Raw genomic sequence first — 20,543 nt, 5'->3', positions numbered from 1 at the left:
ATTTTTCAAACTTTACTCTTTCTTGTAATTCCATGGCCATTCCATTCGCATGGCCACCAGAGGGCAGAAAAGACTCCAAACACCTGAAACACGACGAGCTTTGAGGTGGGTCCAAGCAAAGCGAGATCCCGAAGTATCGCGATACTGACAGGTTGCAGGGAGCCTGCGACGTTCCTGTCGGCTTTTATTTATTTTTCTCTCGCCGAATTTTACTAAAATGTCATGTTTATTTGACAACGTATCAGTTAATAATTGAAGAGATTTTATTTTAGACCCGCAGCGGTCAGCACGGAGCAACATGGAGGCCGCTGAAGGTAAACAACAACAACAGCCAGTGAAATGATGCTGAGTTAGCCTGGTTAGCCTCAGGAGCTAACGTAAATAAAGGCTCCGCGGTGCTGTTTGTGCTGCTGGATCATTTCAGGTGTGAAGTCTGACAAACACAGTGGAGACTCTCGGTGGTGATTGCATTCATGTCAGAGGAGATAGTTGTTGTTTTTCGGAAGGTAAATGTGAGGAGATCTGCCCTCATCCTGTGATATGAGGCAGGTGAAATGTTTCCCCTCCTCCTTTTAACTCATTGGGATCTTTGAATTCAGTAAAGGCTGAGATAAAGGCTGACAGCACCCGGCTCCTCCTCATCAGGATAAACAGAAATGCATATTGTTAAAAACACGTGGATCTTTAATTTAAGCTTTTATTCTTATTTATATGAATGTGTTGAGCAGGTGATATCTCATTAAACTGATGAGCATGGACATTAACGTTAAATAAACAGTGAGTGTTTACAAATCAAATTAACACTGATGACGTCCTCACTTTCTTCCAGGTGTGAGCGCCGCCACGCCCACGGAGGAGATGAACGGTGCCGGGAACCTGATGGACTTCCTGGATGAGCCTTTCCCTGATGTGAGCACGTACGAGGACTTCCACACCATTGACTGGCTGAGAGAGAAATCCAGGGACACGGACCGCCACCGTAAGGTGTGTGCTCCATCTATTCCTCTCCCTCCTCATTGTGAGGTGTGACGCGTGAGCTTTTATTTGAAATCCACACAGCAAACCTGTAAGTTGATCCTGTGTTTCTGCAGATCACCAGTAAGAGCAAAGAGTCCCTCTGGGAGCTGATTAAGAGCCTGCTGGACGCCTGGTCGGGATGGGTGGTGATGCTGCTCATTGGCCTCCTCTCAGGTCAGGCTCGCCGTGTCTCTGATCTCCTCCTCTTCGTGCTGCTGGGCTTAAAGTTCCCAGGCTTCATCTATCTGTCTTCCTTTTCACCTTTATTTCTGTTTCTTACTCTGTTGTTGAAGCTGCAGACGTCTCTCTGGCTGTCCGAGCGACATCGGAAGAGAAAAAGGAGCAATCTGAGAGTGATGAAGGTGTCTCTGAGGTGGAATGACTCCTCCCCTTCTCCTCCACAGGGACGCTGGCTGGCGTGATCGACCTCGCTGTGGACTGGATGACGGATCTGAAGGAGGGTGTGTGCCTCTCGGCGTTCTGGTACAGCCATGAGCAGTGCTGCTGGACCTCCAACGAGACCACATTTGACGACCGGGACAAGTGCCCACAGTGGCAGAAGTGGGCGGAGCTGATGACAGGCCACGCCGAGGTTGAGTTGCCCGCTTTTAGTGGTTGTGTGTGTTTCTTCAATGAGTGGACAGAGTGATGAGCTAACTCTGTGTTCTCTCAGGGAGCCGGAGCGTACGTGCTGAACTACTTCCTGTACATCCTATGGGCTCTGCTCTTCTCCTTCCTGGCGGTGTCGCTGGTGCGAGTGTTCGCTCCGTACGCCTGCGGGTCGGGAATCCCGGAGGTAACAAACTTTTTCACTGGATAAACAAATTAAATCAGTTGGAGTTGGCTCAGTTCTTTTGAGCAAGCTTCGAATGAGGTGTGTTACTTGCAGCAGGTGGCATTAGGCCACGCCCCCATGCAGATACAGGAACTGAAGCCATGACATCAGTGGACACCACAGTTAGATGGTTTTTAACAGTTTTCCTGCTGGACTTTTTAAATGGAGTCTGATTCAGCCGTGCGTTCGCTCTCACATGTCTCCGTCTGTTTGCATGTTTTGTGCAGATCAAGACGATCCTCAGCGGCTTCATCATCCGGGGCTACCTGGGGAAGTGGACCCTGCTGATCAAGACAGTCACGCTGGTGCTGGCCGTGTCGTCGGGCCTCAGCCTGGGGAAGGAGGGTCCTCTGGTCCATGTGGCGTGTTGCTGCGGAAACCTCTTCTGCAGCCTTTTCTCCAAGTACAGCAAGAACGAGGGCAAGAGGCGAGAGGTATGCTGCGGGAAAAACACTCCTGACCTTTGAACTTTTAAGGGCAGTAAGATTTGCTCACAGTGTGCACGCTCTCCCCTCAATGAAGGAAAAGTCACGTAGATGTATGTGTGTCTGCCTCCTGCAGGTGCTGTCGGCGGCGGCGGCAGCTGGAGTGTCGGTGGCGTTCGGCGCGCCCATCGGAGGAGTCCTGTTCAGCCTGGAAGAGGTCGGCTATCAGACTGGACACAGAGTATCTGTAGCTCCTCCTCCTCTCTCCTAACGATGTCCCGTGCTTCCTCCTGCAGGTCAGCTACTACTTCCCTCTGAAGACTCTGTGGCGCTCCTTCTTCGCCGCACTGGTCGCCGCCTTCACGCTGCGCTCCATCAACCCATTTGGAAACAGCCGCCTGGTGCTCTTCTATGTGGAGTACCACACGCCGTGGTACATGGCCGAGCTGGTGCCCTTTATCCTGCTTGGCGTCTTCGGCGGCCTCTGGGGGACCCTCTTCATCCGGGCCAACATCGCCTGGTGCCGGCGGAGGAAGACCACACAGCTGGGGAAGTACCCGGTCTTGGAGGTGATTGCCGTGACAGGGATCACTGCCCTTCTGGCTTACCCCAACCCATACACCCGCCGCAGCACCAGTGAGCTCATCTCAGAGCTCTTCAACGACTGCGGCGCGCTCGAGTCGTCGCAGCTCTGCGATTACGTCAACAACCCCAACATGAGCCGGCCGGTGGATGACATCCCGGACCGCCCTGCGGGACCTGGTGTCTACAACGCCCTGTGGCAGCTCACGCTCGCACTCATCTTCAAGATTGTTATCACCATCTTCACCTTCGGCATGAAGGTCAGTGTGAGGAAGATGATGGGCTGGAAGTCGGTGTTTGTTTCCTGTTTCTGTTTCCCTGAGCTGATCTCTTTCCTCCTCAGATCCCCTCTGGTCTCTTCATCCCCAGCATGGCGGTCGGTGCCATCGCTGGGCGGATCGTCGGGATTGCCGTGGAGCAGATGGCCTACCACCACCATGACTGGATCATCTTCAAGAACTGGTGCCGGCCCGGCGCCGACTGCGTCACGCCGGGACTGTACGCCATGGTGGGAGCCGCCGCCTGCCTGGGTGAGTGGACCGTTCACCCATTAGTAGCTTTAAGATGTAGACATGATGAGGCCTTGTGTCAGGCCTGCCTGAAACAAACTGTTTTAGCTCCTCCCCCTTTAACCCATTCTTTGTTCTGATTGGCTGCCCCTGGTAAACAGCAGAAACTTCTCACACTGTGAATGGTTGAATTAAGTCTCCTCCTGTAATGAAGCAGCTGTGTTTGTGCTGCTTCAGGTGGTGTGACGAGGATGACCGTCTCGCTGGTGGTCATCATGTTTGAGCTCACCGGTGGCTTGGAGTACATCGTCCCCCTGATGGCCGCCGCCGTCACCAGCAAGTGGGTGGCAGATGCGTTCGGTAAAGAGGGCATCTACGAGTCGCACATCCTGCTAAACGGCTACCCGTACCTGGACGTGCGGGACGAGTTCACCCACCGAACGCTCGCCACCGATGTGATGCGTCCCCGCAGGAACGACCCGCCGCTGGCTGTCCTCACGCAGGACTCCACGACGGTAGAGGATGTGGAGACGCTGATCAAAGACACGGACTACAACGGTTTCCCCGTGGTCGTGTCCAGAGAGTCAGAGAGGCTCATCGGCTTTGTCCAGCGCAGAGACCTCACACTCGCCATCAGTAAGTCAGCCGCAAATGCATGTTAGTCTTTAGTGAATCCGATCGAAATTTTTCCACTGACTCCTCCCCTCACTCCATCCACAGAGAACGCCCGTCAGAAGCAGGACGGTGTGGTGAGCAGCTCAGTGGTCTACTTCACCGAAGACGCACCGCAGCTGCCGGCGAGCAACCCGCAGCCGCTTAAGCTGCGACGCATCCTCAACCTCAGCCCATTCACCGTCACCGACCACACGCCCATGGAGACCGTGGTGGACATCTTCCGCAAGCTTGGTCTGCGCCAGTGTCTGGTCACCAGGAGCGGGTAAGAGCACGCCAAATGCCATCTGCTGTTACCGCCATTCCTCCTCCGTTCCGCTACAGCCTGAAATATGGAAACGGTTGGAAATTCTTTTTTTTTTTTTTTCTTTTTTTCTTTTTTTTGCCTGTCCCGTTTGGTTCTTCAAGAAAGATGCCCAACGGATTTACTTTACCAAATGGACCATCCCGGCCTTACCATATTGGTCCATTTGATTGACCTTTGTTTTTATTGTTTATTTTATTTTATTTTCACTTGCTACACACGGGACAGACATGACTGGGGGGAAGAAAAGGGTGAAAGAAAGAGGGAAAGAAAAACAGCGGGGAAGAGGAACGGTGATAAAGGGCAAAAAACAAAAACCAACAAAACAGACAAAAAATACATATAGAAAATACATATAAAATACATAGAGCAATATAATAAACAACATCATCGCGATGATCTATGTGAATATAACAGTAAATGCTAAATATTAAACATTATTGTGCAGCACGTAGGATCGACAGCACACAGTGCGCTTTGAGGTAGGAGTCAAAAAGGTTGTAGTTTGTGTCTGTGAGCACCCGTCTGTACACCTGTGAGCATGAGCGTGCTTGTATTCAAAAGGTTCATTCATGTAATGATCTGCTAGAGGGTTGAAACTTCTCAAAGAAACAGGGTCAGATTTCATTCAGGAAGCACCTACAAAGTGCCGAAAACTTAGTTTCACTTTGTTGGTGACAAACTGGATCATTTGCAGTTGTCCTGCCACCAAAAATACTGTGAATGCCTTGACTTTAGCAGTGAAGTTCATCAGTAAAAACTCTGAAACAGTTTGTAGCTCAGAAGCTGATCTGTATTATTCCTTTAAAATGTCAGAGAAGGATTCTCTCCATCTGCAGGAAACAGAGAAGCAGCAGCTTCATGTTTCCTTCTCACCTCTGATGTCATTGGCTGCTCTGTTGGTAAGAGCAGCCAGTATTTCAGGGCTTTATCTAGAGAATAATAGAGATCAGGTGTTCAGTGCAGTTTTTTTCTGTTCTATGTGCCAGTCTTTTTCTAAATATACAGTTAAAAAAAAAAAAAGATGAGGAAGGTGAAGCTGGCCTGAAGTTTTTAAGGTTGTATTTCTGCAGCAGCCAGCTTAGCTTTACAGATTAAAGAGATCAGCAGCTTTTTCATTAGGTTATTTTAAGGTCAAACGGCTCCCTCTAGTGACTCAATGAGATCATTTGTCTTAATAGTTATGAAGCAAAGTGACATAAATAATTGTTAAAACTCCTAAAGCTAATTAATTTATGACTTCTTTAATCTTTATTGCATCTTTATTACCTCTGTTACTTATTTAAAAGAAATAAAAATGAAAATAGGTCTCCTATAACCAAGATTTAAATAAACCCAAACGTATTCAATGTCTACTCACTTATATGAGAGGCCAGCTGGTGTTTAGAGGTCAGGACACTTTGTGATCCAGTGTCCATGCTTTGCTGTTTCTGCCAGGAGGCTGGGTCTTAGACTCAACTTTCTCCTGTAGTTGATTGATCTGTGTGATCAGAGTGGCTGTAAAGCTGATCTGGTTGCAGTTTCAGTTTGTCTCCTCTAATCTGCACATTCTTCCTTTACTCATCACATGGACAGCTACCTCTGACCTTTGTTTGCATCCTTCCCCTGCAGGCGTCTCCTGGGCATCATCACCAAGAAGGATGTTTTGCGTCACATGGCCCAGATGATGAACCAGGATCCAGAGTCCATCATGTTCAACTAGTGTGAGAGGCGGGTTTACTGCCCTGATGGTGTAAATATGTCAAACTGGAAAGATGACGCCATGCTGCTCTGCTACCTGTGAAAAGCCCCTCCCACCTCCCTCGATATCCAACCCCCCCCCCCCCCTGCAGTGGCAGGAAGGCTTTAAAACGTAGTGAATCCACCTTAACGTCGTTCATTTGCTGCTGCTCGTTCAGTTTAGAGATTCAGATGAAGGGAAACTGCGACTTCAGGGCAGTGTGTGTGTGTGTGTGTGTGTGTGGAGTGAATCGCAGGGTTAACGATCATCTCTAATCATATTTAAATGAAATTTGGACCTCTGAGGCTCCGTGATGATTGTTTTTATTGATTCATGGTGTAGGTTTTAGAGATGATCTCATTCAGAAGGGTGTTTTTATTCTGCCTAGCTTTCCTCTCTTTTGGAGCTCAAACGGCTCTGTGTGTTAGATGTGTATATTTAAGCCTAAAACACTCAGACTTTATAAAGATTTATAAAGTTTTAACATATTTAACATATTTGGTGAAGTGCTATTCACCAAATTTCCAGATCCAGACCTGTTGAGTGATCTTCAGGCCCGAAACATCAACATATTTAGAAAGTTTAGCTCTTCTTTGAATCCAAATTCAACTTAATCAGTTAAGAAAATGCACTACAAGTATCTATGAAACACACACACTTCTGAATGAGATGATATTCAGTCATAACTGGAAAATGATCATGTGTATCTTTAAATCTGGAGGTGAAATGGGACCAGCTGTGAGGGTCAGACACATCTGGAGCTGATTTTATTTGAAGTTGAGGACTTTGTTGCACTTTTGTCTTTTTTTTGTTGTACGTGTTGCTGCCATATTTATATATTACTGCTGCCTGTGTTCATGCGTCTGGTGGACATGCCAGCTCCCTCAAACACTAAACCTTGTTTGTTTGTTTGTTTGTTTGTTTTTACTGTAGCATTGGTTGTTCTTCTAATTATCAGCCAATCAGATTCTTTGCACAGAGAGGAAATCACAAAGTTCTCCAACTAAACTTCACCCCTATCTTAGAGGATCGGTGTGCACCTCTGAACCGCTTCCAGTCATCTCAGCTGTTTTCCTCATAGAGACGACCTCCCCTGGACCCTGAATGACCAGCTTTGACCTCGGTACATATCCATAAAGTTGTGGTTTGATGACCTTTAGAATAGTTTTGGGGTTTTCACGAGTTTATCAGATCAGAGAAGAGCTTTAAGGCTTCCTCCTGGTTGAATTTCAGTGGGTAAGGAGTTAAAATGCTCTGTGGTTGTCATGTTTGACCTGATTGCACAAAGATTTAACATCTAATTTAACACCAAACCAGAAAACTTAAAAGGAAACAGCGTCCACTAGAACAGCTCCCAGAGCAGGCAGCTCAGAGTGTTTCTTTCCTGCACTGCAGGAGGGGAAAAAAGCAAATTTTCATCATTTTATTTGCTGCTGAGTCATTTAATCCACATTATTTCTTTGGTACTACATTTATATTTGATATTAATGATGAAAGCTGTAATCTGCAGGAGAAAGGGCAGCTGCAGCAGATTTTACCCCTAAAGCAGCTAAAAAGACTTTTCTTCTCCTTGTTGAGGAGATGGTTTGAAGACCTCTGACGTTTTATTTATTTATTTAGTGTTGAAGGTGTTTGTTTTGACTCGTTTAAAGAGAAGATGGTCATTAAAGGACTTTTAGAGAGTTGTGTCCAAATATCAGTGGTGCTGGAAGCAGTCCAGAGCTGCACGAGGAGGCGATGGAATTCTTGTGCGTGATGTCGCTGAGCTTTGTTTCCTCCTCTAAGTTCCTATTTAACGATATGAAACCTGCTTTAGTTGCTCTAAAGGCTCCCACACATACTCACAGGCCCTAGTTCTAGTTCAAATAAGCTAATCGATCTCTTTCTTTTAATCACAAACTGGATTTAAAGACAAAGCAAAGGGAAAATGTTGCCAAGTCACTCATAATTAAAGGCCATGTGAGCAACACTTTGCTTTTCACTCTAGTGAATCAAGAGAAGCTAAGTCAGAGAAACTGTGTGTGTCTGTGTGTGTGAGCCTTTACAGCAGCGGTTTCATGTCCACCAGTCTGATGCTGCTTTAACACTTTAAGGTACTGTGAGCTCCTGTTATGTAAACTGACATTAACACTAGCTGTTACCATGTGAGCATGTGATAATGTGTCCACGAAGGTCATTTTAAAGCTGATCTGAGCGCGCTCAGTGCTCATTGTGTTTGTGTTGGTGTGGAAAGACGCGGGTGCTGCTGACACTCCGCACAGACGGGAACCTTTGAGGGAAACTCATTTGTTTAGTGTTTTCTTTGAGAAATGCCAACAGAATGTACCGGAAAGCTCTCTGTGCTGTAAATACTGAACGTTTAGTGTTTGTTAAGTTTGTGCGTTTCAGACAGGATAACATCAACTCCACGTTGTATTTGAATGGTGGGTGGTTATGAGGTAGAAATCACACATCTGCACTTTTGTTTGTGGGCTTTGGAAATAAAGGGACTGAAGAACAAATTAAAACTATGAACTTAACCTCAGAATAAATTCGACTCTGAGTCCTCCTTCCCTTTTTTATTTATTTTTTACTTAGAAGCTTTTAAAAACTCTAATCACACATAATCAACAGTAATTTAATCAAAACTGGATCCATTTTTTAAAAAAATATTAAAAATATTTACTCACTGCTTCGCATCGGTGGGATCAATAAAGCATCCATCTGTTTAAATGAACCAGATGGCGCTGGTCGTTCAGACCTCCTGACAAGCCTGTATGTTTCCTGCCACAGTCCAAACACGTCCATATTAGCTTCACCTAATTTAAGTGCGGTTACCTCTCTGAGTTCACCTGTCACCGTGGGGTACACTCCAGCCCCTCTGTGACCTTAAATCAGGCGAGCGGTTACAAAATAGATACAACAGATCAAAACAGACAGTCTGCTCTTAAGTGAGAAGCATTAACTCCTTTCTTAAAGATCATCAAACATTAAAAGCAGCCTGAATCCAAACAACGCCATAAAAACTGTAAGATTAACACCACACATTTGTATTTATTAAGATTTCTGATGTAACACAGCCAGTAATCTTCTAAGAAAGAGTCTGTGTCCACAATTTGTGGACTGGACACTTCCTCCTCTTTGGTTGCTCTCTCCATCTCCAACTCTGTTTTTCTGTGTTTTCTGTGTTGTTGTTGTTTTCATTTGGATCTTGCTTTTATTATATCTCTAATTATCTCTTATGAAAACAGAACTGTCTGAGCACATTAATATTTTTACATATTAACCGTTTCATTCGGTGTTTCAATACCAACTTTTTGATCTGCACAAAACTGCTTCTGCATCAAAGCAGTAAGATTAACATGGTGCAGTTTATTAGAGCCAAACTTAAAGCTGCTGCTCTTACCTTGTGTCATTAGAAGTCAGACATTACTATTCACAGTTAAAACGTGTTTTCTCTGTAGCTATGAACAGCTAAACTCGTGTTTTTGTTGTACCGCGGACAGAGGTGACAGCACAGCGGTGGTTCTCCAGAGCCAAGATGGTCTGAGCATTGCATTTGAGATAAATCCACATTAACCACAGGGAGACACATCCCGATGTTAAGACCACCATGTTTATAAACCTGACCGTGTAGACTTCCTTTGAACTTCCTGTATGTGGTCCATGATGTGGACATCACCTGTATTTGTCAGTAATAGCCCTACACAAAGCTTACTACACTTTAAAAGATACATAACTGCAATATTATTTCCATTTCAGACTTTTTTATGTGTTTTTTTTTTTTTTAGAGTTCACAGACCCACCAATAGCAGTTTTTATATAAAAACACCAACTTCTCCTGAATTTAATTGATGTTTATGTTTCTGAGGTAAAGGTGTTTCCCTCCTGGTTTTCCAGCCATCTGGGTGACACAGAGACAGTACTTCTCAAACAGGAAATTCTGCAGCTCCATGTGGAATTCCGTCAGGAAGTCCAGGTCTGTGTACATGACCTGGAGCAGCACCAGCATCTCCGCCTCTCCCCACTGCCTGTCAGCAGCACCACAGTATATATGTGTGAGAGTGTGTTTTATGTGGGTTGGCACTGACCGGTTGTCAATGATGGGAGTCTTTTGTTTTTTTAGATGTTTTCACACTTCTTCCATCACCTGCAGGGACCTACAGTAACAGAGACTCAGTGCTGCCCCCAAAGGCAAAATAAAGCAACTACATGTTTATAAAAACCTGTTATATCCTCAGTCTGACTGATATTTATTTTGTTATTACATAAAATCAGAGTATATTCAATTAAAACAGCTCTTTAATTTGCAGTTACATCTGTGTGGTGTTGGAGTCTTTATCTGGCAGCACGCTCCAAAACTGGCCGGAAATGAACTAATAATACAAGTGAAACTTGTTATGATACTTTAATAACGTTTTTATATTATGACAAAAATATGACAATAATGACACATTAAGTCATAACCGTGAGCATTTGTATTACATCACTGGATACAAATAAAAAAAAGAGAGAGAAAGTCATAATTATGATATTTAGGCTCATTATTGTCTGATATGAGGCATTAAGTCATTTTTAATTATTAATTAGAAGATGCTGAATCCTAATTTTAAGATATGATGAAGACAAAGCTATATGAGGTCCAAATATCAAAAGAAAGACATTCATAAGTATGATAATAAAGTTCATTATCATAATAAAGTCATCTCATATGAGACACTAAATGATTGTTATGAGAACTTCCATCAAACCTGTGAGATACTAACTTGTAATTAAGAGATAATAAGTCATAATTATGCTTACTCACATTGTTATTGGTGGCAGTCTTCCATAGGGATTTATTATTAAAGGTTTAGCTACTAAATCTTAAAGGATGGTGAAGTAAAATGTTCCTTCACTGTTTATTGTAATGAGTGAACTATCCAGCTTGTTCCACAGTATTTTAGTTTCACTTTGGTGTTATTTTTCCCTGATGTGAAGAGAATCCCATGATAGGTCAGGGCCCTGGCTGTCACATGGCTTATTCATGACTCTCTTGAGATGGACGAGGCTCTTTTAACCACATAGAGGTCAGACCCTCACTCTGAAGCTGCAGGGGCGTTCATGAAACACGGAAACTTACTTACTTGTGTCATTCCTGATTTCTTAGTTTTTGTGTATTTGTCATGCTTACATGTTTCAGATCATCAAACACATTTAACACTAGACAAAGATAACACAAGTAAATACAAAATCATTTCTTCATTGAGGGAAAAATGCTATCCAAACCTACCTGCCCCTGTGTGAAGAAGTGATTGCCCTATAAACCTCATTAATGGTTCTTGTGCGACTCTTGGTAGCAATCAAGTGTTTGCGATAACTAGCAATGAGTCATCACTGTGGAGGATCTTCAAGATCAGCTTTTGTCTCATCAGTCCACAGAGTATTTTTGCCCAGTCTCTTTCTTATTGTTGAATCATGAACTCTGACCTTAACTGATACAAGTGAGCCCTGCAGTTCTGTAGATGTTGTTCTGGGTTCTGTTGTGACCTCCTGGATGAGTCATCAGTGCACTCTTGGAATAATTTTGGTTGCCCGGCCACTCCTGGGAAGGTTCACCACTCTTTCAAGTTTACTCCATTTGTGTAAAATGGCTCTTTATTTGGTTCACTTCACTCCTGAAGCCTTAGAAATGGCTTTTTAACCCTTTTTCAGACTGATAGATGCCAGTGACTTTGTTTCTCATCTGTTTCTTTAGCTGTTTCAACTCTTTTAGCCTGCCTCATTTTGTCATACATGTTCTGTTTTAATTCAAATTGAACTCAGTTTTCCAAAAATGTGGTTAATCACAGGTAATTTGCAGTGAATTACTTTTTCACACACGGCCAGATATGGATAGCTTTTCCCCCCTAATAAATAAAATCATCATTTCAAAACTGCATTTTATATTTAGTTGGCTTATCTTTTTTAAAAAAAAAAAAATTAAAATTTGCTTGATGATCTGAAACATGCAAGTGTGACAAATATGCCAAACAAATCTAAGAAATCAGCACATTTACAGCCCTTACGTGCACAGTGCACATAGTGACTTCTTCTGAGACTTTTAGACAACCGGATCAAAATGCAGGCCCTGTCTCTAACCTTTGAGATCTGCAACAGAGCAGTGGTTTCCAAACTCAGTTCTCTCCAACTTCTCATTCACCATAAAAATAAATAAATAATTTTTGTTGTCATCTCGGAGCCAAGTTGGGCCCGGCTTGCTCCAGAAACGAAAATGACACCTCTTGACTCTGACACGCACACCTTGAATTTTTAAAAAGGGGTCACCTGAGGCTGACGGGAGAGCCCTCCCACCCATGTGCGCCCTCCTCCGGCTGTAGTTGCGCACTTCTGCCGGGAGGTGTCGCGATTCTGCGGCTTCACTCGACTCGCTGCAGGACTCTACGGCGTCTGGCAGGGGTCATGATTTGATTTACTACGGCAAATAATAATCTTCCCCTTTTTCATTAGCAGCGGGCAGCTCGTCAGTTAGAGAGGTGAGGGGTTAGAAGCGCAGAGATGGCGTGAGCTGCCAGAAGATTAAGATTTCACCAGCGAGGAAGTGATCGCCGAGCCCCACGGAGGAAAGTAACGGTAGTTTGTGGCCGGAGGCAGCATCGCCACTTCTGACTTTTTTCCCTGGGAACGAGTCAGTCCATCCGGTGAGTGGATTTACAGCCGGTCGCTGAATTAATAACTAGTTAATTAAGCCGCCAGGAGTCCGAGAGACAGGTTAGAGGCGTTCACGGCTCTCCTGTGGGGAGAACAGGGTTGAATTTCCCCGCATAGCTAGCACCAGCTCGGCTGTATTTTTGGATAGAAAGCAGACTATGAGCGAGCTAGCAGCTGAAGCTAACAGCTCAGTTAAACTGTCCTGACACCTAACTTAATGGTCACCTGTGTTAGCGCCACTTAACGGCCCGTTAGCTGAAAGCACAGAGGCACTGCTAGGACCACGCTAGGATCTGGAGGTCAGCAGGCTGGAGTCTTTTAATCTGGAGGTGATAGTTGTGGAAACTTGGCTCTAATTCTCGCCTTTTTTGTTCTCCCCCTCATTAAATCACAGCAAAGCTGTGCAGGAGAATGAAGCCCAATGCCGGGCACAGCCCTCCGCAGCAGGACAGCCTGGAGCTCTCTCCTTCTTCCACATTAGCTGCCTCCTAAGCACAAGCGCCGAGTTCGAATCCTGCTGCAGGTCCTGCCAACTGTAACACCTCTGCTGGACCACAGGTGAGGAGGAAAAACAAGACCACCTGGGGGAGTCCGCTTCCTGCAGCCATGGAGGAGGAGGTGGAGGCGGTGAGCATGGAGTACCTGCTGGAGCAGGTGACGCAGAAGGACCTGGGGAAGAGGCTCCAGGTGGGCCAGGAGGTCATGGAGCTGATCCTGGATGAGGAGAGGTCCCCGGAGCTGGAGCAGGACCAGAGCATGCTGGACAGGATTGTGGACTGCGTGGCCAGCTCCTGGGTCAATTCCAGCAACTTCAAGGTGAGCAGAGCAGCAGCAGCTGGAGGGTGGAGATGGGGTAAAAAAAAAAAAAAATCCCAGTCCTCACATCTGTCAGCGTGCTCATGAATACAGCACTTCAGCCTCAGCTGTTGCAGTACCGAGGGAGTGGTGCTTTTGTTTAGTTGTGAAACTCGGCTCGAGAAGTGCCCTTAATATAGAGTGTTGGCTGGGTGTGTTAACTGTCTAACACACCATTTCATTAGGTTTCTCATCCCTCACTGAGTGTCTTTTTTTAAAAAAGAGCTGAATGGCTGGTTGTTTTGGGAAGGAAACACTCAGTTTAAGTCACGATGAGAGTCACTGTATGCCTTCTAAGAAGGTGGGGAATTCCTGAATTGCGGAAACCAAAAATATTAAAGCCAACCTGTAATAACATGGCTTTAAACAGCTCGATAAAATAGAGAATTGGCCAAACAAAGCCCCACTAAATACAAGTGTGGTGTTTATTCTGTTATCTTTACCCTCCAGATGTGTTGTAATGTTTGGCTTCCTGTTGACAAATGACACATCTTTGTCAGCTGATGTCCTGAGAAATGACTGAAGTTAAGAGTTGAATTTCTGGTTATTTTAGGACCAGGATAAGTTATTAACAACTTAGTGATATGCAAAAGTCTTCTTGGGGTAACCTTTGAAAATGATGGTGAAAGCCTTCTTAGTTTCAGATTGTGTTAGTGTACGGTGCCATTTGAAGGAGATCTAACCATCCTTTCTGTTAAATAGAAGAAAATAGAGTCCAGAATTATGATTTATTTTATTGTCGTTTTTTAAGGTGGTACTTTAAGTCTTCCTGCCTCTTATTTCCCACCTCGTTTGTGTGTTTGAGCCTGAAACCGCTCGACGCTAATTACCGCAGCTCCTCGTGGAGCGCTGCTCTGTCTGAGAGCTGATGAATAACCCACCAGCCTGTTTACCTTCAGCTGCAGTCAGCCCGGTTCCCCGTGCTGCACGATTAGCATGCTGTACATGGACGTTTGCTGCTGCCGCCGGTGCTGGTTAATAAATAGAGATGGGAGTAGTGCACAGTAATGTAGAGCTGCTTTAAGCTGATGATGTCACTTTTTAATGCAGCGGTGCCAGGGAGGACGAATCAGAGTCGTGCTGACTCCACAAATATGCAAAATAAAACAAAAACAACCATCTGCTGTTTAAGTTTGTGTAGTTTAAACAAATGAAACCGTCAATGAACCCTCGTGTTTCACGCCGGTCAGATAGAAAGCCTGCGTGTAAATGTGCCAGACTTAGCCAAACAGACGCTGAATAAAAGTACATAATTGATTAATCGATTAATCATAGAGCATCTAAGGACAGTTACAGAGCTCCTGACCCTGATGAGGGATTTACTCAACTGTTGCCATTTTTCACCAGCTCTGCTTCTTGTACAAACTACATGTAGCTACCCAGTTCTTTTCTAATATTACTTATTAAAAATGCCTTAAAACTCAAAGCCAGACTGTGGGAACAAACCGTCCAACATATCTGAGGCTTCTGTAATGTCTCTCAGGTTTCCTTCATATATGTTCTTCTCATGGTCGTATTTTTGTTGGGTTCAGTTAAGTTCACTTTTATTTATATAGCAGCAATTCACAGCAACATTCAGTTAAAGACCGTATAATAACACAGCGAAAACCCCAATAATCAAACGACCCCCCTATGAGCAAACATTTGGCAACAGTGGGAAGGAAAAACTCTCTTTTAACAGTATGACTAGTTGGAGTTGAGGGGAGGAACTCAGGACAAATTTATGGATTTGTTTCTGATATAGGTAGAGTCTGTGTTACCTGATTTAATAGAAGGTTTTTTCCTGTCTGATAGACAAAAAAAAAAAAAAACGGTGTTAATATTCGGTGAATGAAACCCCAATGGTACAAATGCTTTGGTGGAAGACCAGATGTTTTTTTTTATAAACATCTGTTTTATAAAATAGATGTTTGCACCATTGTCTACCAAAGGAAACCCTCTGATGTGAATCACAGCTCCTGAACGGCTGCTGAACTTTTAGTCTTATTAACTAAAATGCTGGATTTTTCACTGGAGTCTGGTGTGGCATCATTTCACTCAGTAGTAAGAGCTGCGGGCACATACGGACCAATCGTATCGCTGCATCCCGCGCTGCCCTGGAAACACAGCCTCCGCTGTCCGTCCTGGTGATGTCTGTGGGGCCGTAACGAGGACGGCGAGGCTCCCAGGCGAGCACGGTAGAGGCAAGCTTAATTTACCAGCACCCATTAGCCCAGTTTCCTGCTCTGTGTGAGCGAGCCAGCAGGTCTGACAGAGACTCAGCTTCCAGCCAGTCGCTGCCGTTAACAGGGCACTAAAACCTTCCAGCACTGAGTGGGAAGGATGGAGGAGGGCTCCTTCACAAGCTGTTAGGATAATGGCTCATGTTAATCGATCACAGGCCTCTGATGTAAATTAAAAGGCTGTCCAGCCAGCTGTAAATACAGGCTGCTTATGGGCGGCCTCTTATGGCAAAAGTGAAGTGCTTAAACATGAGGGAGGGATTTAAGATGATATGAATAATGGATGCATGTTTAGATTAATCTCCATATTGATTTCTTCCTCTCTTTAGTGGATCAAATGTCAGAAACACTCATTTTATTTGTAGTAGTCGAATTATTCAAATGTCACCACAAAATCCAAAGATATTCACTTTATCATCATGTAAAGCCGAAAAGCAGCAATTCTCCCTCTTCACATACTCATGTCCAGATGTTTTTGGGTGATCTAAAGGTTAAAGGTCATATTTTGGACTACATATCTGCACTTTGTGATACGATATGGAGCTGAGAGTAGAAAACACTGTGATAAACTGAGTGTTCAGAGCAGCCTGAAGCCTGAGCTTTAGCTTCACTGGGATTGCGTTTGAATATTTGAAGTGTTGGCCACGTTTAATATGAATCCCCACCTCTTAATCAGGAGACATGTGACAGGAAGTAAGGCAAAACTAAACAGATCCCTGTAAACCTGAAAGTGTTTTTCATAATCCAGATTATTCCCGCCCAGAATGAACCACAAAATCTCCATCAGTCTGCATACGGTTATAAAAGTGAGTCTATAATACCTTAGTTATAAGATGTCAAAGCATTTTCCTCATATTTCACAATTAATTCATTGCACAATTAATAAACAAAAGTGTATTTTATGTAAGTGAGACCTACCCCAAAATAAGTGACCTCAGTGGCTTTCCTTTAGTGGACACCAACAGATTTCATATGCAGGAAAAAAAACTGTTATCAGTTAATCATTTTAGTCACTTCTAACATCATGATGTATTTAATATTTTTTGTCAGAATCAGTGAAAATACCCATGTTTTACTCTTTTATAGATACACAGTCGATTGATTAGTAAGCAAACAATCATTAGTTGAAATAACAAAACCAAAACACAGCTAATATGAAAATTTGGGTTATTATCTAAAAAGTGTGAGTTAATAATGCAAAATTTCAAGTTATTTTCTCCAAAGTTTGAGTCAGTAACATGAAATTTTGAGGCAATAATTGGTTTAATAATTTTTGACTTATGGATGGCAACTTTTTATTTTCTTCTTTTTAGTGGGAGACACAAGATTCCACAGAAAACTGAAAACATGTGAGATTAAATCAAATCTAAGAGCTCAGTGAACGAAAACATAAATGCAACAAAAAATATAAAGTATACAGTAGGTATAACGTTCAATTTAAAAAAAAATATATATATATAATTTTAAAAAATTATATAAAATTTAAAAGACGCTCAGTGAATATCACTCCAAGTATATAAGAGCTTACAGGTAAATATGTAACAAATGTGAGTATGAATATATAAAAACGAAGTATCTTCATAAATATAAATAAACTCCTTGGAAGAAGAATGGCATCGTTTTACAATGAAAATAGGTTGAAACCAAACTCGTTCAAATATCTACGTCAGCGTCGCACCGCTCTCCGTCCAGCAGATGGCGCCATAGAGGCGGTCTTTTATTTCAGTCACTCTTACATTAGTCACGTTCAATCGCTCTCTGTTGTTGAGAGTTTCCAAAAATTGCACCGTGGTCTGAACTCGGGGTTCAGGTGGTGCGCATGTGTTGATATGGTGTCAGCAGGGAAGCTCTCACTACGCGTTCATTGAGTTTCCCAAACCACCCCATGACAAGGAAAGTTATTTTCCCGTCCCCGGAAGCGCTGATAGTAAGATCTACACAGCGGCTACATTCACGGTTCACAATCAGGTCAGCGCTTCAGCTCACGGGACCGCAGTTCACACTGTTAGCTCACATCACAGATACACCAGCAGCCTTTATTCGGCCTTTTTCTACCTTTTTAGAGCTGAAACCGTTGCTTTTCCGTGTTACCCATAACCCTTTGCGGCTCATATTCAAATACTGTGCTGCTGCGGCGCTGTGGAGCTGCCGGCGCTGGAGGAGGAGTCACTGTGGAACAGTTTAACCGCCTGTGTGATGGTGTGTGTGTTTCAGGTGGTTTTACTGGGGATGGATATCCTGTCGGCTCTGGTGAGCAGGCTGCAGGAAAGATTCAGGACACAGGTTGGAACTGGTGAGCCTCTCCTCGTTATTTACTGCACACATAATAACAGTATAACAACATGAGCTTCAGCTTACTATTAAAAATGACTTTAACCTGTTTTTGTTAGTTTTAGATAGATGTATTTATACTAAAATAATACTTTGTGCATTAAAAAATCTGTTATTTTATTAAATATTTAGAAATGTAACAAAATGTATATAAATATGTATTTTTTACATTTTTCTCAAATTAAAAGTGTTTAATTTACATTTTGATGGACCTTGAGTGTTTTTTATTTTATATTTTCATTGCAAATCTCTACATGTGTGTATTAAATGTAATTTATATTATTATTTAAGGTTAATGTTGCTTTATTGTTTTTCATAGGAGGAAATGGCTGGAATGATAGTTCGATATACTAAAATATCAAAAACTGCAATTAAAAAAAACACACTTAAAAATGAAACAACTGTGTTTTCTTACATTTACACGATGGTGTGTGATAGAAGGACACCAGCAAGAGGGTTTATAAAGTGATAGTGAGACCTGTTAGAGAGAGAAGAGCCTGCTACTCACATTAAATACACAACAGTTTGAATCAATAAAAGAGAAAACACTGCAAAGAGTTAAAAACAGTTTACAGGAATCAGTTTCTCAGACTGACTGTTAGAGCCAAATATTTATTCCAAATGTGTGAACTTATTTCTAGTAGAGGAGTTTGTGTCCATCATCATGTCTTCTCCAGTGTTTAACATCTAGTTTTCTCACACATCGTGCTCACCTCTTCAAAAAATTTTTGCAACTTTCAGCCAAACTCCGTGATACAGTGTGGTCAAACAGATATTTAATCCCATTTTACTCTGTGCTTCTCTTATTTAAACTTTAGTAATCCTCCGTAGACTTAATGTTTATATCAAAGCCATTATGTTTAGTCTTTCACTTAACTTACTCTCTGTGCTTGTATGGAAGTAATGGAAGTAATCTCTATAATCAGATGACGAGTGCAGCAATAGGAAAATTGATTCAGTACTCAAAGTTCACACCCCACAGTTTCAGCTTCAACAGATGATTTTATTTTCCTGACCAAAGCTTAGATTCTCTCCATATTTCTCCTAGTTTGAGAAACACTGCTTTAATATCCAAACATGGAGGTTTTTGCTTTAGATTTTAAGCTTTCTCTGTGATATCACTGCAGGCTGTAAACACCAACTCTCTCTTCCTGTTTCAGTCCTGCCCAGTCTTATCGATCGACTGGGAGACGCCAAGGATCAAGTCCGAGAGCAGGACCAGGCACTTCTGCTGAAGATCATGGACCAGGCTGCAAACCCACAGGTACACACACTCTTCATCATATCTCCTTTTCAAGCCTTCGGTCACAAGAGATCCACCTTAACAGAAATACGTTCAATTACCATCAACATTTGTTGAATTTAAATGCATCTCGGGAGCTGTTCAGAGTGTTTTCCAGTATTGTGAGCTGATATTTCATTCAAACAACTGTTTTGCACGATATAATAACCTCATGGTGGTGCTGACCTATCACATCTGGTGTCATAACTCTGCAAACTACAGGGAAAAAAGACGGCACAGGAGAAATTTTGCCATCAGGGATTTAAATTCAAATTTGAACTCACTGAAAAGTAAATTACAATAGTCTAACACTCACATTTCCACACGCATGTTTGGATTTATCCACCACTGCGTCGTCCTCCAACAGAGCGTCACTATAACGTTACAGGTGACATGTTAATGTCTCTCTGTCTTCTCCCTGTGTGTTCAGTATGTGTGGGAGCGAATGATGGGAGGATTCAAGCACAAGAACAACAGGACCAGAGAGGGACTCTGCCTGTGTCTCATCTCAACTTTAAACGTGTAAGTTATTAGCATTATTGAAAGCAGTAACTGGTTTATAATGTAACAGCAGGTTTGGCGCTTATATTTGGGACTCTGTTAACTCTTTGTTTGCTTATTTAGCTCTAAGGTTTCAGGAAATATTCAGAGAGGTTTATCACAGCTTCAGATATAAAACTGTCACATCTTCTGATTTTTATTTCAAAAGTTCAAACCTAAAACTGGTTCATGGGATAAAAGAAAAGCTGCAAACTAGGGACGCTTTTGTTGTTTTTGCTTTAAAAAAACGCAGAAATGAGTGTGTGGGTGATTTTCAAAATAAAAGAGCACGAACTGGAAGTTTTATTCATAGTAAAGGAAGCGTACTGCTGATGTCATGTGTCTTTGAGCTCACCTCCAGTTTTACTTGACTTTAGTCAGTTTTGTGTTTTGATCTTTCAGGTTTGGCTCTCAGAGTCTGACGCTCAGTAAAATCGTTCCTCACATCTGCAGCCTCCTCGGAGACCCCACCAGCCAGGTACAATGCCTGCTCACTCACACACACACACGCACACACACACCAGGTTACACTGTGGTTTGAGCCGCTTTCACACACGCACCGTGAACAGCTTCTTGAGGA

The 20,543-nt window shown here is 43.2% G+C and overlaps 2 protein-coding genes and 1 non-coding gene across 14 annotated transcripts in view; 2 read left to right on the top strand and 1 right to left on the bottom strand.

Annotated features, from left to right (window-relative positions):
• The first annotated feature begins 142 nt into the window (after positions 1-142).
• clcn4 (chloride channel, voltage-sensitive 4) lies at positions 143-8,613 on the top strand. Its single transcript, XM_063466489.1, has 12 exons — positions 143-314; positions 830-984; positions 1,092-1,191; positions 1,422-1,609; positions 1,691-1,813; positions 2,080-2,286; positions 2,414-2,494; positions 2,574-3,119; positions 3,203-3,389; positions 3,606-4,004; positions 4,089-4,305; positions 5,956-8,613. The coding sequence occupies exons 1-12, from the start codon at positions 299-301 to the stop codon at positions 6,044-6,046; spliced, it is 2,310 nt and encodes a 769-aa protein (XP_063322559.1). The 5' UTR covers positions 143-298; the 3' UTR covers positions 6,047-8,613.
• Positions 8,614-12,464: 3,851 nt separating this feature from the next.
• LOC134620312 (CLIP-associating protein 1-A-like) overlaps positions 12,465-20,543 on the top strand; it is a 54,146-nt gene continuing 46,067 nt past the window's right edge. For all 12 annotated transcript variants that reach the window (XM_063466410.1, XM_063466404.1, XM_063466413.1 and 9 more), the window contains exons 1-6: positions 12,465-12,723; positions 13,128-13,549; positions 18,025-18,103; positions 19,302-19,405; positions 19,854-19,945; positions 20,366-20,441. In XM_063466410.1, coding sequence (XP_063322480.1) covers positions 13,340-13,549; positions 18,025-18,103; positions 19,302-19,405; positions 19,854-19,945; positions 20,366-20,441 — 561 coding nt within the window. In that variant the 5' untranslated portion in view covers positions 12,465-12,723; positions 13,128-13,339. The remainder of the gene's footprint in view (positions 12,724-13,127; positions 13,550-18,024; positions 18,104-19,301; positions 19,406-19,853; positions 19,946-20,365; positions 20,442-20,543) is intronic.
• Positions 17,581-17,709, bottom strand: LOC134621821 (U4atac minor spliceosomal RNA). The gene has a single exon (XR_010092540.1). It is a non-coding gene; the product is annotated as a U4atac minor spliceosomal RNA (small nuclear RNA).

This window comes from Pelmatolapia mariae, linkage group LG23 (genome assembly GCF_036321145.2).
Source record: "Pelmatolapia mariae isolate MD_Pm_ZW linkage group LG23, Pm_UMD_F_2, whole genome shotgun sequence".
In the NCBI taxonomy this organism is placed as follows: domain Eukaryota; kingdom Metazoa; phylum Chordata; class Actinopteri; order Cichliformes; family Cichlidae; genus Pelmatolapia; species Pelmatolapia mariae.
This window is presented reverse-complemented; position numbering and strand designations above follow the sequence as displayed.